Source organism: Suricata suricatta, chromosome 14 (assembly GCF_006229205.1).
Source record: "Suricata suricatta isolate VVHF042 chromosome 14, meerkat_22Aug2017_6uvM2_HiC, whole genome shotgun sequence".
NCBI classification, from domain to species: Eukaryota; Metazoa; Chordata; class Mammalia; order Carnivora; family Herpestidae; genus Suricata; species Suricata suricatta.
In genome coordinates, this window is record NC_043713.1 from 45,726,131 (window position 1) to 45,745,372 (window position 19,242).

Genomic DNA, 19,242 nt, shown 5'->3' on the forward strand with positions numbered 1-19,242 from the left:
TTTGCAGTGTTCACCGTAAGTGTAGTTATCTGTCAGCATACATATTTACTAAAAGATTGCCTCTATGCTATATAATATTTTTTTATCTCTGTGACTTATTTTATAACTGGAAGTTATTTTTAGGAGTGCTCTGAATAGCACTTGGCATATAGTCAGTGCTATAGAATTTATTAAAATATATTTAATATTAAGTGGAAGTATATTTGTATCTACAAATCTACTTACATGGTTTGTACATCTTCCTACCAGTGCTATTTCTTATTGTTACTTTTAACAGATTCTGAGGCTCTAGAAGGTATGAATGCTACTCTCCAATTTATCTACCTTTCCAAGGCGGATTTGTAATAGTATTTCAGCATGCAAAAGTAATTCATAGTTATCTGTGATGGGTGTTAGAGTAAGATACTTAAAGACTTATGACTTGAAAACATAAATTCATCTGAACCTAAAAGGAGTTGAACTCTGTTATCTGAAATGTAAGGCAGTGAGAATAACAAAGTCTTTAACTACATTTGAATTGTAATTCAAAATATTGTGACTTTTCCCCCATGATCACTTTATCCATACATCCTTTTAATGATGTTGCTAATAGGATTCTGACTGGAAGTCGAGTAACATGCTCTTTCTTTTTGCAGCTGTAGAAAGAACTCAACAAAGAAAGCTTGAAGAAGAACTTTTAGCAGCAGCGAGAGAAGGCAGAACAGCAGAACTCCTAGCTCTGGTAAAACAGGAACAACAACGTGTCTTAGTTCTTTACCCTTCAGGAAAATTGTAACTTCACGTTAACCCTTCATAATGAAGTCAAATTGCAAGACTAAAATACTCAAGATTGCAGTAGTAGTACAAAAGTCCTTAAATATCTGAAAACACTTGGCATATAATAGTTTAAGCAGGACACATTTAAAGGATTGTTTTTCTGTGAATTTCTGATTTATGTCCCCACCCCATACTGTGAAAATCTAGTGAATTAAGAATCTGATTTTTCAAGGCAAATATGTAAGGACGATTGTTTTTTTTTTCAGATTAAGCCAATTTAAATTGAAACATAATATGTAAGATCCTATAAAGGAATATGTTTCTCTAATTTTGATAAGCAATCTTTTCTCAAAGGTATGCTACACTTTTAGAAAGTAACATACAAATAAGTGATAATACTTGGGAGTATTTACATCATGTTAGAACAGACTGAAAGCTTTACCCAGTTTCTTTTCCTTTTGGAGATCTAGTTTCCAGTTTCTAGTTCCCACATAGTCTCATTAAACATGAAACTAAATTTGTTCTAAATTGAAGAATGAAGCATTGCCATTTGCTTCAAAGTTATTTCATCCTTTTAATTTGAAAAGACCTCTTCAGTTTCCAAGTAAAGTGCCTAAAGCATTTTTTAACCTTTGTGAAATGGATACTACATAAAGAAGTTTTAAAATAGGTGGGAACTACAAATTCAGTAGAACTTTAACATTAACATTTAACTGTTAAGGTTTTAACTCTTCTGAATGTCTATGGTAGACTGGTGTATATTTTTTCTGTCACAACTACGAATCACAAAATAGGAGTAAGCGAGGCAATCTTAGTGGAATCTTCATGTCCAGAAGTGGGTGGGGTGGCAGTGGTGTGTGTGGTGTCTGTTGTCAGGGGAATGTGGGACCTGAGATTTCATGGCGCCTTGAGGATGAGCATGGGGAGTGACATAGATTTGCTGGTTTTAGTGAGCAAGAAGCCAGTCACTGTGTAGCATCCTAGAGCTCTGTGTTCATCTGGTTCTATATTTGGAGGGTCCACCCGAACATCAGTTACATCTTCACGTATTTTGAGGGAGAAAAATCCATCTTCGATCTATAATTCTGCATTGCATTTTTTCATTTGTTAGCTCAACAGGCCCAATCCTCCTGATGTTAATTGTTCGGATCAGTTAGGAAATACACCCTTGCATTGTGCAGCTTACCGGGCTCATAAGCAATGTGCCTTAAAGCTTCTAAAAAGTGGAGCAGACCCAAATCTGAAGAACAAAAATGGTAAGCATATTGGTAAAAGCCATTGTTGGTCATTTTGAAACTATAAAAATAAGTTAGTTCCATATAGAATTGCTTTGTGTTAGGATCCAGCCTTTGTTAAACTATATGGCCCCTACTTAAGTTTGAAGTCAAGGCATTCACACAAAAGAAAAAAACTTACTAATTTCCTTTTCAGTTAAGAGTTAACTATATAACAGCACCTATTCCATAGGAGGAAGTTGTGATTAAGATGGTTACCCCCTCAAGCGAAAGAGAGTATAGTTGATTCTTGCTTTTTAAGATATGTTCTACAGAGTTGATGTGAGCACAGAGTTAACGAACATGGAGTCATTGCTCTGAGGAGAAATACAGAGTTGGGTTCCTGAGATATTCTGGTCACAACATTTTTATACTGATTAGTACATACCCTTGTTTTCAACTTAAAAACACCTTTCATATATATTGTTAATCCATTAACAGAGCTTACTGCCATCAGCAGTGTTGTTCATGCCTGAATAGAGCTTGTCTACTATACATATATTCTCCATAAAGCACGTCACAGCCCTCTTGCACTTAGGAACACTACATAACAATTCACTGCTATGTTTGGCAGCCAGTTTCAGTAGTGAAGTCACCAACAAAAAACCAAAAAAATGTGAAAACACGGCACCCAATAGACTATGATGCAGACGTTTGTTTACCTAGGAGAGTTGAAACAAGAAAGCAGAACATCACCTTGTTCTTCCTCAGTTGAGAACAGACCCCTGAGAAGACTCATTCTTCACCACATTTGATGTGCCTGTGAATGACTGAGAACTTGCCATATGCATTGATTTTGAGGTTACAAATAAATTTTAGCAATAGGCACATCTGCAAATATCAAATGTACAGGTAATAAGTGTCAACTCTACATGCGTGACAGTATCAGAGGTGGGATCAAATAACCACAAGAGCAGCTACAAAAGGTATCTGGGGTATTCAAAGGGGGAACATCGCATTAGGGCCATTATCACTATTTGGGATGCTTCCCTCTGCCTACCACCAACCTGGATTAGGACTTGACTTGTTAGTGGTCCACCAGGACCCCGTGCTCACTTCCATTGTTGCCTATATCATACCCCAGGGTAATTGTTGATTTATGTAGCTGGACCCCATGAGCCTGAATCCCTAAAGGCAGAGCTAATATTCTCCTGTCTGGTTTACCTAGGACCTAGAGTAAGGTGTGACACATGACCCCTTCTATGTGTTGCATGTTGGTTGAAGGTTTGAGTAATTAGAGATGGCTTCATGAAAGAATAGGTATTTAATATAGACTCTGAAGTCCTACTAGGATATATTTTGATTCTTCTCTAAATACTTGTATCTCTAACAAAGGCCCCACCCATGTCTTTTTTCTTTTTAAATATAAACAGAATATCATTAAGTTTTGGAAGGGGCATTCTAAGCAGAGAGAAGATTATGAGCAAAGGCATTAAGGTAAAAAAAAATTCACTTAAAGTTTAGGTGACATCCTCAGTTTGGCATATCCATGTACAGTACCAAGTAATCCTATAAACGCAGATGAGGTTTGCATAGTGGAAAACCTTAAAATGGTAGACTATTTTATCTGGAAGTTTGGGAGATCATGATAGTTGAGCAGTGGAGAGATGAGGTGCTTTAATTAGGGCCTGAATTTTCATTGACAGCAGTGGGAGTAGAAGGGGAAAAAAAATTAATGATAGAATTTTATGCTCTCTTCCTTTCTTTTGGCTTTTATAATATAGACTAGCACTATCCAGTAGATAATGAGAGCCACATATGTAATTTTAAGTTTTCTAGTAGCCACGTTTAAGAAGTAAAAAGAAACTGAAATGAATTTTAATAATCTATTTTATTTAAAGCAATTTATTCAATATATGTCAACATGTAATCAATGAAAATACTGAGATTTTACATCCCCTTTTTGATACTAAGTCTTTGAAATCTGCTGCGTATTTTATACTTAGCATCTCAGTGTGAGCTAGCCACATTTCAAGTACTGGAGAGCCACATGTGATTCATGCCTGTTATATTATATAAAAGCTCTAGCCATACCAAAACGTTGAGTCTCTGGTTAACCATGCTGTCTTCAGCCTGCTTATGCTCTTCTCTCTGCTGGAATGCCCTTTTCCTGCTTGTCCTTGTGGTAAGTGCTAGTTTCACTTTAAGAGGTCCAATTGTTTTCCCCCAAAGAGGCTTTCCCTATATCTCTAGGATAGATATAGGTTTTTCCTGGAATAAGAGGAGAAACCTGGAGATAGAGAAGGGGGGGATCTCAGGAGATGGGATGGAAATATGCGTTCCATGGAAGCCAATGGAAGACAGAAAATGTAGAATAAATGGATGGGGTATATTCATGGTCATGTGCAACTTAGACTGAAGAAGATAAACACTGAGACAAGGCTGTGGAATTCCATGGCTCAGTGCCCGGGCTCCTTTCTAAAAGAGCAGCTTTTACTGGGAGTTGAGCAACAGCTAGATTCATGGTTAAGGATGGAGTAGGAAATGAGGAAGCTAAGGCAGCACTGCTTATCTACTTCTTTGCGAATTTTAAGAACAGAAGGAATGGTTCCATGGCCCAGAGGAAGGTGTTTTAGGTAGAGAGAGACTTAAGCATGTTTGTAAAGTTAAGGAGGACTAAGACAATAGAAAAGGAGCTTGAAGATTTAATTGTGACAGTTAGAAAGTAATTTTTTCAAAAAAAAAAGCAATGTTTTGGTAACAGCAAAAAAGGGAGCATATTTGATAAAGGATGCTTGCTTTTTTATGGCAGCAATTACAAACACAACTGAAGGACATAGAAGACCTAAAAATGGAGACACCTGCCATGTTTTGGGGGAAGGGAAACTCAACATCAAGAAGCTAACAGTTCTCTTCAAGTTAATTCAAAGCAATCCCAGCCAGAACCTTCAAAGGGTTTTCATAGGTCTTGATTAGCTAACTCTTATATCGAAAAGTCCAGGGTAGTGAATTTTAAAATGGAGGAGAAGCAGGGAGAGTTGTCCTGCAGGATAAAAAGACTAATTATGGACCTATGGGAAGTAAAACATTTATTCAACAAAGGGTTTATATGCTAGCTACTATTCCAGGGGCTGGGGATCTAGAGCAGTGAAGAAAAAACAAAGTCCCTGCTTCCATGGTGCTTACGTTCTAATAGGAGAGGGCCAATAAAAAACAAACGTTATGTCAGAAGAGATCAGTGCTAGGAGCGGGGGGAAGGGAAAGTGAGAGTGTGTTGGGTGTACAGAGCATTGCTACTCTGTGCAAATTGGCAGGAAACCCTCTGTTAGAATGGTAACGACGACCAGAAGTGAAGGAACAAGCAGTGTCCATATCTGGACAGTGAGAATGGCCCGAAGCAGAGGAGGCGGTGAGTGTATGTGATGAGTGTCATGAAAAACAAGGACACCAATATGTTCAGAGTAGAGTGAGAGGAAGAGAGCGCTTGGAGGAGGTGGTTAGAGAGGCAGTGGGACCTGGATGATGAAAGGCCTTGTGGGTTATTGTAAGAATTGTGGCTCTTACTCTGTGAGATGGGAAGATGGAGGGCTTAGAATGCAGCAATGATGTGGTCAGATGTAGGTCCGAAAAAGTGATCACTGATTGGTGTGAGAACAGATCCTAGGAGGGAAGCAGTTAGGCTATTGGAATAATTAGGTGAGAGTAAATTGGCTTGGGATCCGGATAGTGGCGGTAAAAATGGTTGTAAATGGTTAGATTTTTAAACATAATTTGAAAGCAGAGTGGTCAGGATTTTCTGATGGCTTAGATACATGAGGTATGAGAGAGAGAGACAGGAATCAAAGGTGACCCTGCAGTGTTTGAGTTGAGGACCTGAAAAAATGGAATTTCCAGTTACTAAGAAGGGTGAGACTGCAAGAAAAGGTGGTCTAGCAATGGCTGAGAATTAGGAGCTTGGTTTTAGGTATATAAAATTTGAACTATTCTACAATCCAAATGAGACGGTCAGATATAGAAGGTCATGTTTAGGAGAGAGGTATGGGGGGAGAGAAATTTGGGAATTGTCAGGATATAAAATTATTTAAAATAATGAAATGGATAGGATCACTGAATGAAGTATTGGTTCAGGGTAGATGAAGGTGAACAGACCAGATAGTTTGGAAGTTAAAACATGTACATATGGGAACTTGAGAGATGACAAAGGTGGCATGATAAATGGATGAGGAAAGAATTGAGGAAATAATGCTGGGGCAGTTAGCTATCCATATGGAAATAGGTAATTTTAGACACGCATTGCATATTGGATACTTTATTCCAGCTAGTTTAAACCTAAATGTACAATATAAACTTCAAAACATCAAGAGAAGCTTCTGGTTTTTGGCCACTGGAACCTAGATTTACCTACTCCTCTCTGTTTCTAGTAACACTGTGTTAGAAGCCTTAGCTAATGCAATAAAGCAAAAAAACAAAAAACAAAAAAAAAACAAAAAACCACACACACACAACCCACCTGAAAAGGAGGTGATAATCCACATAAAAAAATTCTAAGAAATCTCAAGGGAATACACCTCCATATAATAAAGGCCTTATGTGAAAAATCCATAGCTAACATCTTACTCAGTGGTGAAAAACTGACCACTTTTCTTCTAAAGTCAGGATGTCCATTCTCCCCAGTTTTATTCAACATAGTACTGGAAGTTCTAGCCACCAGTCCAGAAAAAAGAAAAGGCATCCAGATTGGTAAGGATGAAGTAAAACTTTCACTATTTGCAAATGACATGATACTATATATATAAACCCTAAACACTCTACCAGAAAACTGTTTAAGTGACAAATGAGTCAATAAAGGTGCAGGATACGAAATTAATATTCATAAACCTATTACATTTTTTTTATCTATTACATATCTATTACATAATGAAGTAGCAGAGAAATGAAGAAAACTGTTCGCTTTACAATTGCCCCCCCAAAAAATGAGGAATAAACTTAACCAAGGAGGTGAAAGACCTAAACATAAAAAACTAAAACAGTATTTAAAAAAAATTGAAGATGACACAAATCCATGATCCTTGATTAGGGTTTGGAGTATTTAAATATATATATTACCCAAAGCAATCTACAGATTTAATGTAATCCCTATCAAATACCAACCTTTTCCACAGAACTAGAATAATCCTATGGAACCACAAAAATCCTAAAAGGCAAAGCAATCGGAAGAAAGAAGAAAAATTCTGGAGGTAACACAATTCCAGATTTCAAGATCTACTACAAAACTGTCGTAATCAAAGCAGCGTGGTACTGGCACAAAAACAGAGACCTAGGTCAGGGGAACAGGATAGAGAGCGCCCAGAAATAAACCCACACTTCCATGGTTAATCTGCGACAGAGGAGGCACAAAATGGGGAAAAGGCAGTCTGTTCAATAAATGGTGTTGGGAAAACTGGACCACTTTCTAATACCATACACAAAAATAAAATGGATTAAAGACCTAAATGTGAGATCTGAAACCATAAAATTCCTAGAATGCAGAGGCAAAACTTTCCTCGATCCTGGCCTTCACAACTTTTTCCGAAAGATGTCTTCTCAGGCCAGGGAGCTTGTGACTTGCACTGGGTGCTGTATAGAAGTGTTAAATTGCTATAGTGCACACCCGAAACTAATAAAACACTTTATGTTAACTAACTTTAAAAGTCTCGACGTTGTTTAGATGCCTGTCTTCACCCAATGGATCCAGCAGTGTAGTGCAATACCAGTCCAAAACTCAGCAGGCTTTTTCATAGAAATTGACAAATTGACTATAAATTTTATTTGGAAATTGTAAGGACTTAGTGTACCCAAAACAACTTGAAAAAGAACAGAATTAGAGGTCCTAGACTACTTTGTTTTCAGGGTTTTCCAAGAGAAAAAGAACCAATTAGTTACATATAAACTTATATGTGATCATGGAGGCTGAGATCTGCCACAATATGCTGTCTGCAAACTGGAGAACCGTGAAAGCTGGTGGTGTAATTCGGTCTAAAGCCTGAGACCAGGGAGGCCAATGGTGCCAGGCCTCGAGTCCAAAAGCCAGAGAACCAGGACCTCCAGTGTCAGAGGCAGAAAGAGGAGGAGTCTCAGCTCAAGAAATGACAGAATTCATCTTTCCTTTGCCTCTTTGTTCTATTTAGGCCCTCCATAGATTGGATGATGCTCACCTGCGCTGGTGAGGGCAGCTCTTCTTTCCTAGTCCACTGGTTCAGAAGCTGATCTCATCCCCTCACAGACACACTCAGAAATATTTTACCAGCTATCTGGGTATTTGTTGGCCTGTTTAAGTTGACACATAAAATGAACCATCATATAACCTAATTTCAGCACAGTGTCGTGCGGTATAAAGATGGTAGGTAGGTGGATTAGACAGATCAGTCGATCTGTGGAACAGGAGGGAGTCCAGACAGCAGGCTACAAATACAGAGAATTGATTTTTGACCAAAGTGTCAAGGCAATCAGTGGGGAAAGGATAACTTTTTTGACATATTAGAAGAGTTGGATAACAATATCCAAAATCACAGAAAAGAATATGAGTTAAGGTTTTCTTCTAGATTTTTATGGTTTTGAGTTCCCTTGGGTTTTGCGAAGATTTCTTAGATATGTAACAAGTATGAATATAGAATACTGGTAAGCTGGACATAGTCTAAATTATAAAATTTTGCTCCTCAAAAGGCATTGTTAGGAAAATGAAAATGCAAGCTAATGTATGGGAGAAAATATTGGGAAAAGATATGTAACAGTGGACTTGTATCTGGAGTATACACAGAACACTTATAACTCAATGGGAAGATAACTCAAGTTTAAAAAGGTTCAGACACTTCAAAGATCTGTGAATGGCAGAAAAGTACCTGACTAAAGCCTTCACATAGAGCTATAAACCTAAGTTAAGATGCATTCACAGGAAAAGACATTCACACAAATATAAGGGGATATGTACTGTATTGCTTTACTTCCCACTTAGGACCACTTTTGCTTCATCCCCTAGGTTTTTGGACCATTGTGTTTTCATTTTCATTTTTTTCCATGTATTTTTAAATTTCTTCTCTGACTTCCTGTTTAACCCATTCATTGTCTAGTAGCATGTTGCTTAACTTCCATATATTTGTAGTCTTCCCAGGCTTTTTCTAAAGGGTAAACTTTTAAAAGTAATGGGAGATAGGTACAGATATCTGGAAAGGACTTCCCTAATAGGTTCTATGAACTACAGAGCAATGGGAATAACTACATTACATAATTTAAAATTTATCTACCAATTACTAGTTATAAACCAAAATTATTTTCCTACTTGGGGATTAAGCAAAAGAATTCTAAAGTACTAAAACCTAAAATTTATGGTAACCGTATCATTCCTAGTGTATCTACCACTTTCCCAAAGACTTGTATAGTTTTTCTATGTGGTGGTTTCTAATGGTTCTTCCTTCAAAATTTAGATTCAAAAAGCATTCTGATGCAACTAGAATTAACAGTCCCATGCAAGTATCAGTCTAAACTGAGGAAATGTCCCTGTAAATATCAAAAATTTAATTGTTGGTGTTTAAATATGCTTTTATCATATTGTTTTATTAGTAACCAAGTGTTAAAGTGTTCTTGATTAAAGTCAAGGTGGTACCTCTGAAAAAGTTTTTTTTAAGTCATAAGAGTGACTCTGCATTATAGAAAGTTTTAAAAATAGAGAAAACATAAATTACTAAAATATAACCTCTGTTTCTTTGGCATATTACATAACTTTCTAATTTATTTTCAGTACCTACTTTAGAACAGTTTTTTTAAGTTGCAAAATAATGCTTGTTTATGTTCGAAATGAGGAAGATGAAGGCACCAGCAAAGTGTAATCACCTATGACTCAAAAATCCACAAAAATTTACCTTTTAGTTGTTATTCTCTGGTAGACTAGACTTTTTTTTTTAAGTTCAAAATAATAGTAGCACTTGGGTGGCTCGCTCAGTTGGTTAAGTGTCGAACTCTTGATTTTGGCTCAGGTCATGATCTCTGGTTTCATGGGATTGAGCCCTGTATCTGGACTCTTCACTGACAGTTCAGAATCTGTTTGGGATTCTCTCTTCTTTTTTCTCTTTGTCCTTCCCCCACTCATACATGCTCACTTTAAAAACAAACATTAAAAAAATAAAAATAATGTTGAAAATAATACCAACTCAGGAGTGTAAGTAAAAGAAAGTTCATATATCATTAATATCAGAATACAGAAATATCTTATGGTATTGAAAAGCAGGCATCAGAAGGGATGGAATCAGGAACCAGGAAGCTTGTAGGAACCAAGAAGACTGCCACTTATTGCGCGTGTATCTTTCTCATTGCTTGGTTTCATTTCTGCCTCTTAGCAGATCAGTGTTCCAGCGTACATGCTAGAAGATGGCAACCCTGACCTCCGTTCAGTAGACAAGGAGCTCCTAAGCTCGGTTTTAAATTTCAGTGGGACATAATAAAATGGCACCCACTGTGTTAGACATCTGTCTCTGATGCAGTCAGCTGGAACTCTGGTGGCAGGGCCTTATGGCACAAACATGGCTGCCAGGGCCTTCCCCAGGGTGTGTGGAAGGGGCAGTGCTCAGACAACTTATTACCCAGAACTCCAATAATAAGGACGATTATCTCTGTATTTCCTAAGACTAAATTTTTCCCGTTTTTTTTTTTTTAAGATGTTTTCCATTTTTATTCAAATTTGTTGCTCCTCTTCTTTGGTTTCTTTGAACAGTTCTGGACTTAGAGATTTGGTAAATAGTTCAGTCTGTTTTCTGCTAGTTTATCTGTAATCAAATTCATTCATTAAGGAAAAATGCTAAGCCTTTACTCTGTGCCAAAAACTATGGTAGATGTTGGAGATCCTACAGTGAACACCTGACAGTCCCCACACTTTGGGAGCTTCTATCCTAGTGGGAGGAGACAGACAAGGTGTAAGGACACATATAATGTCAGGCAGTGAGGTGCAGAAAAATAAAACAGGATGAAGGGGATAGAGTGATGGCATGGGGTGGGGAGCTCTTGTTTTAGAAAGGGTGTAAGGAAAGACCTGAGCACGGAGCTGCAGTGACTCAGGGGTGAGCCCTGAGGCAATCTGGTAGAAGAGTATTGAAAACCAAAGGAAGCAACTGTAAAAATTCTGGGATGGAGAGTCCTTCACCTATTTGAAGAAGAAGAAAGCAGTCTGGTGCCTTAGAGGTGTCTAGAGCAGGGCAAGTTGGGGAAAGGGGAAGGGTCAGGAAACTAGCCAGAGGCGCAGCCCCATTTGTTGGTGTGTTTGCTGGGTTTTGAATAGGGAACACTATGTGGGGGTGTGTGTTAGGATGTGAGGCTCTAAATTGCTGATCACTTACCTTTACACCTTTCGTCAAGCAGTCTTTCATTTTCCATTGTTTTTTATACCTTTCTCCTACATTTTAAGAATTTGTTTGCTATTCTCTTTCATTGCTTCATCTGTTTCTTCTTTTGCAATTATCTCTTTTTTCCAGTAGTTTTTTTTTTTTTAATGTTTGTTTATTTTTGAGAGAGCAAGCAAGAGAGGAGCAGAGAGAGAGACAGAATCCCAGGCAGGCTCCAGGCTGCCTGTGCAGAGCCCAACATGAGGCTCAGACCCACGTACTGGGCGATCATAACCTGAGCCGAAATCAAGAGTTGGATGCTTAACCAACCTAGCTGCCCCACACGTATCTCATTTTTAATGATTGTTTTTGTAATGTTTTAATATCTGATAAGGTTTCCCTTCCTCCTCTTTTTTTTTTTTAAGGATTTTCTTTGACGTTCACATCTGTTTATTCTCCCAGATGGCATTCAAAATAATTGTTTTAGGTTCTTAGTAAAAATACTATTGGTATGTTATTGAAATTACATTCTGTGTAAATTCCTTTGGGGAATGTTGACATTTTTATTCAGTGTTTTTGTTAAGGGACAAATTTATATCATGTAGACATTTAAATATTGGATCATTTCTGTTTTTTACTTTATTTTGTGGTGCTTGTTAAGAGGTATTGTGCAATTTTGGGATGACTAGTTATGGTGTTCATCCAGGTAGGGAGGCTGTTTCATTCAGTTCAAAAACACATTTGATTTGATTCTTACTGTGTGCCAGGCACTTGAGGCATTGAATCTAGAAATGAAGGCTGGGTACTGGCATTTCAGCTAGTTGGCAAGAGTTCAGAATTTATTTTTGGTGTTAGGGCAGAATTCTATGAAAGAAATCACATTGTCCTCCTTCTCTTCGCCTAAAGGAATAATTTCTCAAAAGTGCCCTGTAGATAGACTAAAAATAACAGTTGGCAGACCTTTTATAAGACCTCTTCCTATAAGCTAGCTAGAAAACCTAAGTTGCTTGGTTATTAATTTCTCAGTTGACACTTTAAAAACTTTGTTTCCCATTAAAGCAATATATAATCAGTCCAAGTTTTACCCATTAGCAGTCCTATAAACCTACCCCTAGAAGCTGAAACCTGTGGGGGGCACCTGGGTAGCTCAGTCAGTTAAGTGTCCAACTTTGGCTCAGGTCATGATCTCATGGTTCATAGGTTTGGGTTTGAGCCCCGCATTAGGCTCTGTGCTAATGACAGATCCTGGAGCCTGTCTTCGGACTCTGTGTCTCCATCTCTCTCTGACCCTCCCCTGCTCATGCTCTCTCTCTCTCTCTTTCTCTCAAAACTAAATAAAAACATTAAAAATTTTTTTAGAAGATGAAACCTATGAACTTCTCTCAGCATTTTCCACTGGCCCCATTTTATCCACTACTAACTCTGTAGTTCAAACCATCATTATCTCTCACCTGGACTATTGATAACGCTTTGTAAATATTATCCCTACTTTCCTCTTGCCCACATTTACAAGGGCCTGAACCCATAAGCTATGAAATCATGAACTGAGCTGAAGTCAGACACTTAACCAACCGAGCCACCCAGGCAACACCCCCTTGCTTATTTTCTGGTTTCTAGAAGCCACTTATATCCCTTGATTTGTAGTCCTCCCATCTTAATTTAATTAAAAAATTTTTTTCAAATATTTATTTTTTGGAGAGACAGAGTGTGAGCAGGGGAGGGGCAAAAAGAGAGGCTGAACTGTCAGCACAGAGCCCAACACAGGGCTCGGATTTTGGTGCTCCGATCTTTAAAGTGTATCACTCCAACCTCTGATTCCACTTTTATATTTATTTGCTTTCTCAACATTTAGATCCTCCAGCCTCCTCCCTGTAAGGACAATTGGTTTGTGAGTGAAGTGTTGGGTTCTGTGCTGACAGCTCAGAGCCTGGAGCCTCCTTAAGCTTCTGTGTCTCCCTCTCTCTCGGCCCCTCCCCCACTCACAAAATTTAGAAACCAGAAAAGGGGCAAGGCAATGGATTTCCCCCTAGATCCTCCAGAAGGAATGCAGTCTTGTCTTCACCTTGATTTTGGCCCAGTGAGACTGATTTTGGACTTCTGACCTCCCAACCTCTAAAGGAATTAATTTGTATTGTTTGAAGCAACTAAGTTTGTGGTACTTTGTTTCAGTAGCCACAGGGAATCAATTCAGTGATTTAAAGTATAAGAAGGCTTGAAGGATCACAGAACCTGTACAGAGTGTTCTGAGGTTAACCTTGCTTGCTGGCTTAGTAGTTAGCTACCAAAATGGAGGCCAGAAAGAGGTGAGATGGCAGCTTCAGGTGGGTAATGGGGGGGGGGGGGGGGGGGGGGTTGTTGGAATAGTGAAAGAATACTACATGCTGTAATGATAGTAACCGTGTGATAACACAATTAAGCTCTTAATGGTTTGTTTCCTTGTATTTTACACAGATCGGAAACCCCTTGACCTTGCCCAGGGTGCTGAAATGAAACACATTCTTATTGGTAATAAGGTACGTAGTAATAGACTACATGCATTTGATCATTTTTAGAAAACGATTTTGAATTCCTGAAATACATGGATGGCATTTTTAATGAAAACATATTTTCAATAGGGCATCTACAAGTCACTGAAACGATATGAAGGCCCTCTTTGGAAGGTAGGCTGGGATAATCTTCTTACTTCTAAACCTGGAAAGAATTCTCAGGTGCTCCGTTTTTATTTTAAAAAATTGAAAAAAATTTTAATGTTTATTTTGAGAGAGTGCATGCTTGTGCAGGGATGAGGGGCAGAGAGAGAGATAGGAAGAGAGAATCCCAAGCAGGCTTCATGCTGTTAGTGCAGAGCCCAACGAGGGGCTCCATTTCACGAATTGTAAGATCATGACCTGAGCCAAAATCAAGAGTAAGACCCTTAACCGACTGAGTGACCCAGGTGCCTCAAAAATTATTTCTGAAGAAAATGTGATTTAATCATTCTTGGATCTTACAATGTAAATCTTTTTTTGTTTTTCTTTTTGTAGTGCTGGTGTTTGTTAAGCTTCCACCTGGTATAGCAATTGCTGCCCTTTGTGTTGATGGTCTAATAACACTTTTAGTGACCAAATTTATGCAGAACAGAATGTTTAATACTAGAATTACAGTGTTTTTGTTATGACTGTTGAAATATGGAGGACTTAATAGTAATTTAATGTTTGAGTTGTCACAGAACACACATACAAAATCTTTGATTCTAAAAATTTCTTTGCATCCTGGAGTTCAGTTATTTTCTAGAATTAACTAGTTTAGAGCATGTATTTTCTTTTGCATTTGCAAGCACCCCCTTTATGCACAAGTATGTTTATATTGTATAAAATTAGAATAATTCTTAGACTTTGTCTTTGAAGTCCACAACTGAAAATTGTCCTATAATTATCCATGGGCAATATTGTTAGAACTGTCAACCGTGTTCATTGTTGATCTTATCAGCATACCATTTCTTCTGTTCTGGTATGTTTTCATTCTGGCACCTAGTTCCCTTAGTGCATGTTTGAACTTTTTTTTTTTTGTAATGTTTATTTTTGAGAGAGAGAGAGAGAGAGAGAGAGAGAGAGAGACAGAGACAGAGAGACATTGAATCCAAAGGAGGCTCCACGCTCTGAGCTGTCAGCACAGAGCCCTATGTGGGGCCTGAACCCACAAACCATGAGATCATGACCTGAGCTGAAGTCAGACACTTTAACCAACTGAGCCACCTGGGCGCCCCCATGTTTGATCATTTTTAATATTCATTAGTACTATCTAGAAGAAAGACTATGAGAGAATTAATTTTTATCAGTTAAGTATTTGAATCCAAGTGTATCAACTTGGAAAATCCTTGCCATTTTTTCCCCATAGAGCTCAAGATTTTTTGGCTGGAGATTATTCTGGGTGGTGTTAGAGCATGGAGTCCTTTCATGGTATAGGAAACAGTAAGTATTATGATCCTGATACTTAGTAAATTTATTTTCTAAACTTTGAAGGATTAGAAGTTTTCATTTATCCCTTTAATATTTTAATTTATATTTCTAATAATTTAATATTTATTTTGAAGGCCTGATGCAGTCCATAATATTTATCGCCAGGGATGCAAACACCTAACTCAAGCAGTATGCACGGTAGGCTGACACATGCATCTTTTGCTCACACCATGAAATCAGTTTTGCAAGTGTTTACACAGAATTATTTTTATAAAGCTGCTTTGTAAAATCTTGAGGATAGAGAGCCCTTTATATATTTTTATTTGAGAACAAGTAAAATTGTGGAATCTCTTTTAAAAAAAATAATGAAACCTTGTTTATCTTATGTAAACAAGGGATGAGATAGGTGTGATATGAAAACATAAAGAGCCTGTAACCTTTTTTGTGTGTGTATGTGTGTGTGTATATTCATGTGTATATATGTCTGTACATGTATATGTGGACTTATATGCAAATCTGGATAATGGAAGTTTTTCTGGTGTTAAAACTTAGAGCCTGTGTCAAAATTGGGATTTTTAGGTCGTGTTCACTGTTCTTCTTTACCAACCAGGAGAAAAAGTGACTTTCTCCTCTCAGGGATTAGTCTAAGACTGGAGCCTAGACATGCTTTCTTATTTCCTACTTGAAATCATGTAGGGTTGTCAGTACTTTGTGGTCATCACTTGTCACATTCCCCAGCAGTACAGCCGAATTACACACCCAGCCCTTATTGTCCCTACACCACTTTCTCCTTTCACGTTAGACCAGAGGGCCCAGGAACCTCTCTCTAATCTGATCTGCGTAATCTTTGTGTTTTCTTTGAAAGAAATCCTGGCCATTCTCTTCTGTTCCCACTATAGACTTATCTACTTACTACCAAGGTTTTCCTTAGTTGGGTCCTTTATCTCATTCTTCTCTGCCTTAAATCGAAAACCAAACAAGCTGCTCCCCCTGTCCTCTTAAAATGTCTTGCTCTTTAACTTCTGTGGAATCCATTAGCTCCTGCTGTGTTATGCCTCACCTTGTTTTATAACTTTTGTTTCTTCTGTAAATGTCTGCTTAAAGTTTATCTTTATGACGGCACATATCAATACAAGCTAATGAGCATTGACTGTGTGCTATAAAGCAGACTCTGTTTGTTTTGTAGTTTTTTAAGTTTATTTGAGAGGGAGGGAGAGAGCACACACACAAACACACGCACACACGCACGCACGAGCAGGGAAGCAGCAGGGAGAGAGAATCCCAACTCCGTGCTGGATGCACTGTCAGTGTGGAGCCTTAATGCAGGGCTCGAACTGAAGAACCGGAGATCATGACGTGAACCGAAATCTAGTCAGTTGCTTAACCAACTGAGCCACCCAGGCACCCCTACTTTATAGTTTCTTAGGGTAGAAGCTTAGGTTATTGATTTGAGATCTTTTTTCTAATATAAGTGTTTACAACTATCAGTTTCTAAATTCTTTCAGTGTGCAGTTCAGGGGCAATAAATACATCTGTACTGTTTTGCAGCCATCAGCACCATCTATCTCCAGAACTCTTTTTATCTTCCCAAACTAAAACTCCATATCCATTAATCACTAATTCCATTCCTTTCTATTGTCAGCCCCTGGCAGCAACCGTTCTACTTTCTTTCTCTGAATTTGACTTCGTTAGTTACCTCGTATAAGTTGAGTCATACAATATTTGTTCTTTTATGACTGGCTTATTTCACTTAGCATAATGTCCTCAAGGTTCATTCATATTAGAGCACATGTCGGATGTCTTTCCTTTTTGAAAATGTTTGTGATCAAAAAGCACATAACAAAATTTACTATTTTAACCTTTTATAAATGTACAGTAGCTTGAACTGTAGTTGCTTTTTTGTGCAACAGATCTTGAGTTTTTTCATCTTGCAAAACTGCAGCTGTACCCATTAAGCAACTGCCTGTTTCCTCTACCCCCAGCCCCTGGCCAACCGCTCTTCTACTTTCTGCCTCTATGAGTGTGACTACTTTAGATACCTCTTGTAAGTGGAATCTTAGAGTGTCTACCTTATGTAATTTCATCTGGTAGCCCCAAGATTCATCCGTGCTGTAGCATGTGCCAGGAATTTTCTTCTTTTAAGGCTGAATAATATCCCATTGTATGTATATGCCATATTTTTATGCATTCTTTCCTCAGTGTGTATTTGGATTGCTTTCACCTCTTGGCTTTTGTGAATAGTGCTGCAATGAACACAGATATCGAAATATTTCTTCAAGATCTTGCATTCAATTCTTTTGGACATAGACCTGGTAGTGGAATTGCCGAATGATGTAGTAGTTCTATTTTTTATTTTTTGAGGGACTTTAATGCTGTTTTCCAAAGCAGCTGCCCCATTGTATATTCACACCAGCAGTAACTGGTGGGCTGCGATTTCACCTTCTCCATATCCTCACCAGCACTTATTTTCTTCCTTTTTTTTTTTTTTTAACATCCTAATGAGAGTGAGTTGGTATCTCATTGCAGTTTGATTTGCATTTCTCGGATGACTAGTGATGTTGAGCGTCTTTTCATGTGCTTAGTGGGCATTGGATATTGTCTTTGGAGAAATGTCTATTTAAGTCCTGGGCCCATTTTTTAATTGAGCTGTTTGGTTTTTTGGTGGTGTGGAGTTGTAGTTCTTGGCATGTTCTGGATATTAACTCCTTACCAGTATGTGATTTGTAGATGTTTTCTCCCATTCTGTGGATTGCCTTTACGCTCTGTTGATAATGCCCTTTGATGCCTAGAAGTCTTTAATTTTGATAGTCAGATTTATCTATTTTTTTTTCTTTTTGTCACTTGTGCTTTTGGTGTCATGTTCAAGAAATCATTGCCAAGTCCAGTGCCATGAAGTTGTACTCCTATATTTTCTTAAGAGTTTTAAAGTTTTAGCTCTGACATTTAGGGTTAGATTTCTCCTGAGGCCTTTTCCGGCGATTTGCAGGCAGCTGCCTGATTAGTCCAGCCATGGCTTTTCCTTTGTGTGCACACATCCCTGGTTTCTCTTCCTCTTACTAAGGAATCCAGTCTTACTGAATTAGGGCCCCACTCGTGTGACCTCACTTAATCTTAATTTCCTCTTTAAAGATCCTACCTACAAATATAGTCTCCTTGAGTGTGGGGGGCTTCATCATATGAATTTGGGGAGGACACGGTTCAGTCCATGGCAATCAGCTGTGGTTACTCTAGCTTTTGAAAACCACTTGCATGGTAGGTCTTTTTCCATCTTTTTACTTCCAGCTTATTTATGCATCTGAAACTTACTTATAGAGAGCATTGAGTTGTACTGGGTATTTTTATCCAGTTTGACAAACTCTGCCTTGTGATAGGAATGTTTAATGAAGGGCACCTGTCTGGCTCAGTTGGTCAAGCGTATGACTTTTTTTTTTTTTTAAGTTTGTTTATTTATTTTGAGGGGGGAGAGAGAGAGCAGGAGAGAAAGCATGAGTTGGGGAGGGGCAGAGAGAGAGGAAGGGAGAGAGAGAATCCCAAGCAGGTTCCACTCTGCCCTCACAGAGCCCGGCTCAGGGCTCAGTCCCACAACTGTGGGATCATGACTTGAGCCGAAATCAAGAGTTAGACACTAACTGACTAAGCCACCCAGGCACCCCGAGTATATGATTCTTGATCTCAGGTTGTGAGTTCAAGTTTAATCTTTACATGCTAGGTTTAGGGATTACTTAAAAATAAAGTCTTAAAAAAAAGTAATGTTTAATGAATTTATACTTAATGTTATTGATAAGGTTGGATTCCTGTCTGCCATTTTGTTATGTGTTCTTCCTCTTCTACATAAGGGAGATGCTTCTCATGTATCATTTCCTTTTGTTTATACTTTACTATATTTTAAAGTTATTTCTTAGTGGTCGCTCTAGGTATTATAATATACATCTTAATCTATCACAATCCATACTTAATTTCATAAAATCTGAGAACTTTAATGTAGTT

At 38.1% G+C, this 19,242-nt stretch overlaps 1 protein-coding gene across 2 annotated transcripts in view; it reads left to right on the forward strand.

Annotated features, from left to right (window-relative positions):
- OSBPL1A (oxysterol binding protein like 1A) overlaps positions 1–19,242 on the forward strand; it is a 226,604-nt gene that overhangs the window by 49,520 nt on the left and 157,842 nt on the right. For both annotated transcript variants that reach the window (XM_029921355.1, XM_029921356.1), the window contains 6 exons: positions 636–721; positions 1,868–2,012; positions 13,769–13,830; positions 13,933–13,977; positions 15,194–15,267; positions 15,390–15,453. In XM_029921355.1, the coding sequence (XP_029777215.1) occupies positions 636–721; positions 1,868–2,012; positions 13,769–13,830; positions 13,933–13,977; positions 15,194–15,267; positions 15,390–15,453 (476 nt within the window). The remainder of the gene's footprint in view (positions 1–635; positions 722–1,867; positions 2,013–13,768; positions 13,831–13,932; positions 13,978–15,193; positions 15,268–15,389; positions 15,454–19,242) is intronic.